This window comes from Canis lupus, chromosome 1 (assembly GCF_003254725.2).
Source record: "Canis lupus dingo isolate Sandy chromosome 1, ASM325472v2, whole genome shotgun sequence".
NCBI lineage: Eukaryota > Metazoa > Chordata > Mammalia > Carnivora > Canidae > Canis > Canis lupus.
Genome location: NC_064243.1, coordinates 102,164,102 through 102,172,122, shown reverse-complemented (window position 1 = coordinate 102,172,122; position 8,021 = coordinate 102,164,102). Strand labels below are relative to the sequence as shown.

At 38.3% G+C, this 8,021-nt stretch overlaps 1 protein-coding gene across 1 annotated transcript; it reads left to right on the top strand.

Annotated features, from left to right (window-relative positions):
• The first annotated feature begins 244 nt into the window (after positions 1–244).
• On the top strand, positions 245–3,666 carry LOC112643674 (thymosin beta-15A-like). Its single transcript, XM_025421830.2, has 2 exons — positions 245–378; positions 3,579–3,666. Exons 1-2 carry the CDS (start codon positions 245–247, stop codon positions 3,664–3,666), a joined length of 222 nt encoding a protein of 73 aa, XP_025277615.2.
• Positions 3,667–8,021: the final 4,355 nt, after the last annotated feature.

Genomic DNA, 8,021 nt, shown 5'->3' with positions numbered 1-8,021 from the left:
AGGTGTAAAGCTTGTGTAATATAGTACTGAGTTGTCCTATGGAATAGTATAAAGTCAGAAACTGAAAACTGACAGAAGAGCATGATTAAATAGATCTATTGCAACAATGCTGCATATTAGAAATTCAATTAAATTCAGGCTTTCAAAGAACACTTAACAGAACCTTGTCCTGTGAGTAGAGCGCCGTCGGTCTGAGGTTCAGCTTTCATCTGTCTTCAAGCCATCAGTCTTTCTTTTAGTCAAGATGAGTGATAAGTCAGACTTGTCTGAAGTGGAGAAGTTTGACAGGTCAAAACTGAAGAAAACTAATACTAAGGAAAAGAATACTCTTCTCTCAAAGGAAACCATCCAGCAGGAGAAAAACAGTGTTCAAATTTTGTAAATGGGAATCTCCTCCCAAGAGCAGATTTCAACATTTCCTGAGTGTCTCGGTTTGGGGCTTTTTCTTGTCTAAACCTATGTGCTTGTAGAAATTTTAGGCATCTTCTGATGTCTTCATACCCATGCTCCCTGGCTAAGAGGTCAGGAGTAGCCTATGTTCCCTTATGTTCATTTTTAAACTTTCCATTAATGCATAAATTCCAGGTGGCAAACGTTGTCAATAATCCTGTCATTGATGACCTTACTGTATGAAGTCCTTTCACCTCCTAAAGGATGTTACTTTTAACTTTCTACAATGGGTGCCTCCATTGCTCCATAACCTTCATGAAGTGGCATGCATTTGCAACTTCTCACAGTTTATTTTCATTTCAAATGTAGCAATAAAATAATAAAGGCAGTAAAAGAAAAACCCCAAACAAAGAACAATAGCTCCTATGGCAAGTTTTAGGAAAATTGAAGTTGCCTTGGGATCCCTGGGTGGCTCAGCGGTTTGGCGCCTGCCTTTGGCCCAGGGTGCGATCCTGGAGTCCCGGGATCGAGTTCCGTGTCGGGCTCCCAGCATGGAGCCTGCTTCTCCTTCCTCTTGTGTCTCTCATGAAAAAATAAATAAAATCTTTAAAAAAATGAAGTTGCCTAAGAGACTAGTGTGTTTAAAATCTCTCCACTTCCTTAGATAAACACATCACTAGAAGGAAGTTAATCTGTTCAATGCTGGCTGTTTGTACAGGACAGATAAGTGCTTTTGAATCTTGGTTCCAGGGTGGTTTTCAGTGAATATCAGTTTATTATGCAATGATGAAAGTTAAGTTCAATGAAGTCCATCCCTCCCCCTAAATCCCAAGTTACTTCCCTCCTTTGGCTTCTATTTTTACACCATCCTCTTTGAACTTCCTCCTTGGGACTCAGATTCATCTTAAAAGTTGAAATGGGATGCAAAGCCCACACAAGATTTCAACAAGGAAAATCAGTGCAGAAGTATCCTGAGTCATGTGGCTGAATAACTGAGGACCAGCCAGCTGGACACTCTGAGCTGTTCTGACCAGACTTTCTCAAACATTGTTGCCAAGAGAAATCACTTGAGTTCTTAAAAATCCTGTTCAAGTTAAATACAAAATTGAGGCCAGACTTAGAAATTCCCTGGGCAAATTCAACACAAGGAACAACAGGTGTCAGTGATACTATAGAGAAACAGGAATCCCCTTACACTGTTGGTGGGAACACAAACTGGTGCATCTCACTCTGAAAACAGTATGGAGGTTCCTCAGAAAGTTAAAAATAGAGCTACCCTATGATCCAGCAATTGCACGACTAGGTATTTACCCAAAGAATACAAAACTACAGATTCAAAGGGGTACATGTACACTGATATTTATAGCAGCATTATCTGCAATAGCCAAACTATGGAAAGAGCCCAAATGTCCATTAACTGATGAATGGATAAAGATATGGTGCGCGTGCGCACGTGCCCATACACACACACACACACACACACACACACTCTGGAGTATTATTCAGCCATCAAAAAGAATGAAATAAAAACAAAACAAAACAAAACAAAACAAAAAAAACAAAAAGAATGAAATCTGGCCATTTCCAAGGATGTGAATGGGTGGAACTAGAGCATATAATGCTAGGTGAAATAAGTCAGAGCAAAACAAATGCCATATGATCTCACTCATGTGGAATTTAAAAAACAAAACAGATGAACCAAGGGGTAAAAAAAGAGAAAGGCAAACTAAGAAACAGACTCTTAATGATAGAGGACTGATGGTTACCAGATGGGGAGATGAGTGATATAGGTGAGCGGGTTAAGGAGGGCACTTGCGAGGAGCACAGGGTAATATACGGAAGTGTTAAATGACTACGTTGTACATCTGAAACTAATTTACACTATGTTAACCAGAATTAAAAACCTTTAAAATAAAAATACAATTTTTTAAAAAGAAAATTCCCTGAACAAAAGAAAACATTTAGACCACATGATCTGGGATCCCTGGGTGGCTCAGCGGTTTAGTGCCTGCCTTTGGCCTAGGGCATGATCCTGGAGTCCTGGGATCCTGTCTCACATCAGGCTCCCTGCATGGAGCCTGCTTCTCCCTCTGTGTCTCTGCCTCTCTCTCTGTGTATCTCTCATGAATAAATAAATAAATAAAATCTTAAAAAAAAAAACACATGAGCAAAACTAAATCTATCTTATTTCATGAGCATAAGTGAAACTTACTTCTGATAAATACCTGATAACCATAAAAGAAACACATATGGTGACTACACTTATGATGAGTACTGAGTGATGTACAGAATTGTTGAATATTGTACATCTGAAACTAATATAACATTGTATGTTAATTATACATCAATAAAAAATGAAAGTTAGAAAAGAAACTTCATTTGTCTTCCTAAAAATGTGTAAGATAATCACTTTGAAACAATCACCTGCCATCTGCAAACCCCCTCCATAATGACCAACGCTGTAAAGGTAAACAACCTCCTTGTTTTCATTTTATAAGTTGTTCTGTAATGTCATGCCTGCGAGCTTCATATTAGTTCACAAACCATTCTTAAATGCACAATAAGCTCTTACTAAATACTATTTTACTGATCTGGTGATTTTAATTTTGCTATTTCTGGGTTTTATTTTTTACAGCCCATGCCCAGAAAAATCCATACCTCTCAAACAAGAAACTTTGGAAACTGGATCCAGGAATTCATGTTTTCTTATCATTCCCCCAAATGACTTTAACATGCAGCCAAAATTGGGAGCCAGTGCCTTAGAACACCATTGAGCATCCCTAGAAGTATAAAAGCTGTATCTCACCCTTAAAGCATCTTATCTAACATTGCACACACCAAATAGAAGGATGGTGTCTGTGGTAAGGCCACAAAGAGAGTTTCTGGTTAAGAAAAACATGAAAAAATTATGAAAATTGGAGAATTTCAGTAACAACATAAATAACAGGATTTCAAAATCAAAAGAAGCAAACTGGCAAGAATGTTAACTCACCAACCCTGATACCAAGTCTCCTGGGCCAGTTCCTAAACCAAGCAAACCAGGAAGTGGGAAGAGAAAATCTATGCTCACCAAGGAGAGGCTGGTTAATTCCTACCTTTTTATTGACTTCCATAATGGAAGGGAAACACTGCTTCACTTGGGCTTTTGTGCCTCAAGTGTTTTTCTCCATGTAGACCTTTCTTCTCAGGTCTGATTATGAGATGGTCCAGACCCAACTTGTGATATTGGAGCTCTTGGAGCATCTGGCCAAGAACCGCACCCCCCTCCCCCAGTAATTGATTGGGGCAATGCCAAATCTTAACTTCAGATAACCGTACATACCATGAACTATATAAGGTAAACACTCCATGCAGTCTACATCAGGATCTGGCAAGGACCTTTCCAATATAAGTGATTGTGGGATGATGTGATCGTGGGCATGTTTACCAGGTGATAAGATTCATGGAGGCACTGCCAAGATCCTAAACCCCTGAGGGCCCCAGATTTGTTTTACAGCTGGAATCACCTGACATCTCATGCTCAATGATGATCTGCTCCCACTTGCAGGCACCCTGCTTTCATCAGCAGGCAGTATGCTCTGGGTGTGACTGGTAAATGTAACTTTTTATATTTCACAGATTACAGGGGAAAAATATGATCATCTTAAAGGATGCAAAAAAGATAAATCTAGGAGATTCCATGTCTATTCATGCTCTTAGATGTATCTCTGTGAATTAGGAAAGAAAGGAATTTCCTTAACCCATTCCAAGAGTGTTCCAAAAAGGCAGCCAAAACCTTTTAATAGAAAAATGATGACAGAAAGTCTAATAAAAGATTATATGCCTTATAGGACAAAGTATGAGTTTTTATTGATAGACATAAAAATATAAGAAATGAAGAATTATGTTAAGTTCTTATTTAGGAATGATCATTATTATAAAGGTATTAATACTCTCCATATAGATCTTTATATTCAGTACATCATTAATAAAATCCTAACAAAATTTTTATTTCAAAATATAATTCTAAAGTGTATGTGGAAACAGAGGGGGTTAGTGTAAACCAAGCTACTCCCACAGCATAGCAAAGTTTGGGGAGGGGATGTTGATTGAATTGCACTTACATTACAAAGATTTCATGTAAAAGCTATAGCACTTATCCTCCTCTTCCTCTATGTTCATCTGTTGTTTCTTAAATTTCACAAGAGTGAAATCATATGGTATTTGTCTTCCTCTGACTTATTTTGCTCAGCATAATACTCTTTAGTTCCATTCACATCATTCCAAATGGCAAGATTTCATTCTTTTTGATGACTAATATTCTGTTGTTTATATACACCACATCTTCTTTATTCATTTATCCGTGGGAGGCAAAATGTAAGAGACACTGAACTCTAGGAAACAAACTGAGGGTTGCTGGAGGGGATGGGGAATGGGGTGACTGGGTGATGGGCATTAAGGAGGACGTGTGATAGAATGAGCACTAGGTATTATATGCAAATGATGAATCACTAAATTCTATTCCTGAAACTAAAAATACAGTATATGTTTACTAAATTGAATTTAAATAAGGAATAAATAAAATCTATAGTAATTAAGACTTATTGGCACATGGCTGGACAAATAAATCAATGGAACAAAAGACAGAGCTCAGAAGAAAGGCAATCAATATAAAAAGTTGCTTCATAACAGATTGCTGTGCAGTAAAAAAGGTAAACTATTTAATGGAGCTAGTACTTTTTCAATAAAAATTGAAAAAAAAATAGATCCTTTCTCCCTATCCTGGAGAAAAGCAATTACAAGTGGATGGACACTTCTTTTTTTTTTTTTTTTATGTTTATTATTTTTTTTTTATTGGTGTTCAATTTACTAACATACAGAATAACACCCAGTGCCCGTCACCCATTCACTCCCACCCCCCGCCCTCCTCCCCTTCTACCACCCCTAGTTCGTTTCCCAGAGTTAGCAGTCTTTACGTTCTGTCTCCCTTTCTGATATTTCCCACACATTTCTTCTCCCTTCCCTTTCACTATTATTTATATTCCCCAAATGAATGAGAACATATAATGTTTGTCCTTCTCCAACTGACTTACTTCACTCAGCATAATACCCTCCAGTTCCATCCACGTTGAAGCAAATGGTGGGTATTTGTCATTTCTAATAGCTGAGTAATATTCCATTGTATACATAAACCACATCTTCTTTATCCATTCATCTTTCGTTGGACACCGAGGCTCCTTCCACAGTTTGGCTATCGTGGCCATTGCTGCTAGAAACATCGGGGTGCAGGTGTCCCGGCGTTTCATTGCATTTGTATCTTTGGGGTAAATCCCCAACAGTGCAATTGCTGGGTCGTAGGGCAGGTCTATTTTTAACTGTTTGAGGAACCTCCACACAGTTTTCCAGAGTGGCTGCACCAGTTCACAGTCCCACCAACAGTGTAAGAGGGTTCCCTTCTTAATGTGGATGGACACTTCTGTGTGAAAAGCAAAACTATCATATATAAGAAGACAACATAAAACATCTCTATGGTTTGAGGTAGGGAGTGATTTATTTTTAAATAAGTTTCCAAATTTACCCATCATAAAGTAAACCCGCGTAAGTTTTATTTCATCAAAGGTAAAAACTGTTCGGCAAATGACCCTATGGTAAAGAAAGAATCATACAAACCACAAACTGGGAGAAGATATAAGCATACTACATTACTGGCCAGGCAGCATTATGAGAATACATAAGGCACTTCTACCTGCAAATAAAAACAGAAAATAACCAATAGAAATATAAGCAAAGCAATCAAAAGGCATTTCACAAGACAGGCAAAAAATGGCCCATGAATGTGAGAAAACTGCTGAACTTCATTGGTAAATTTGCAAAGGCAAAGGGAAGCAATAGTGAAACAGCCAATATTTGGCAAGTATGTTAAAACACTGAGTCATCGGTGGTGAGCAGTGATGTGCAGCCATGGGGATATTCACCTATGCCTGATAATAATATAATTTGATCAAAAACATTTGAAAACAGACATAGGGAGTAATCTGTGCATCCTCCATGACCCAGAAATTCCACTCTTAAATAATTCAACATTCTCGCACATGTGAACTAGGGGATATGTTCAAGAAAGTTCAAACAGCATCGTTCTTAGCAACAATTGAGAAACAAAAACTATCACTGATAGAATGGATAAACTGCATATATTCATACACTTAGATATAAGTGGGGATGCCTGCCTCCCACAGATATATTAAAAATATAAGTGGGGATGCCTGCATGGCATAGTGGTTGAGTGTATGCCCTTGGTTCAAGTCATGATCGGGGTCCTGGGATGGAGTCCCACATCAGGCTCCCCACAGGGAGTCTGCTTCTCCCTTGGCCTATGTCTCTGCCTCTCTCTCTGTGTTTCTCATGAATAAATAAATAAAATATTTTTTAAAAATTAAAAAAATAAATGAACCACAACTAAAATAAATTTAACATAAAAAAAACTCAGGAACATAATGGTACATGAAAGAAGGAAGTCACAGAAGGATATATGCACTCCAATTTAAAAGCAGGGAAAAATACATGTATCTCTTCAGGGAACATCTATCAGAGAAAAAAATTAAAAGAAGGTTGAAAAAAAAAACTGATACCAAATTCATTTCAGTTGGCAACTATTGAAGATGGAAAGGGCATGCAATTGAGGCTGGGTAGGCAGAAAATACAAAGGTCCTTATAATGTCTATTTCTTTTTTTAAAAAAAGATTTTGTTTATTAATTTATGAGAGATAGAGAGTGAGTGGGAGAGAGAGGGAGAGAGAATCTAAAGCAGGCTCCAAGCTGAGCTCAGAGCCAGACATGGGGCTCGATCATTATGACCTGAACTGAAAACAAGAATCTGATGCTTAACAGACTGAGCCACTCAGGTACCCCATGGTGTCTATTTCTTAATCAAGGTTTTGGACCAGAGATATTCATGTTCTAAATATGGCTATTCCTCAAGTTTTCCATGAGCTGTCTACACCTCTTTATATGTATATTTCATGCCCCCACCCTCAAATAACAGTACTTAAGTAATAGATTCTTTTTTTTAAGATTTTATTTATTCATTCATGAGAGACATGAGAGAGAAAGAGAGAGAGAGACAGAGAGGCAGAGACACAGGCAAAGGGAGAAGCAGGCTCCATGCAAGGAGCCTGACACTGGACTCGATCCCGGGACTCCAGGATCATGCCCTGGGCCGAAGGCAGGCGCCAAACCACTGAGCCACCCAGGGATCCCCAAGTCATAGGATTCTTGAAGGGAGAAGCCCAAATTGTGATTTGGAAAAGGGTAGTTTTTGGCCTGTTAAAGTTTCCAATGAACTTCAAACATGATTGTGATGAGTACAAGGAACCCCAGGGCAGAGTGAAAACCATGTTCAATGATAAAATATCAGCCTTACACCTGAAAAAGGTAACACCTGTTCCATATACACATAACCACATCAGCTACTAGTCATTAGGTTCCTCTTGTGTATGAGACATAGTGGTGACAAGGAAGATAATCAAGTTACATTAACATTCCCCAAGGAGCTTAGGATGCAGGAAAAATGACTGTTTAATTTCATGATCATTTACATTACAGAATTATCCCCACTGCCTAAATTAGCCAGTTTGGAAAGACTGGAGGAGCAT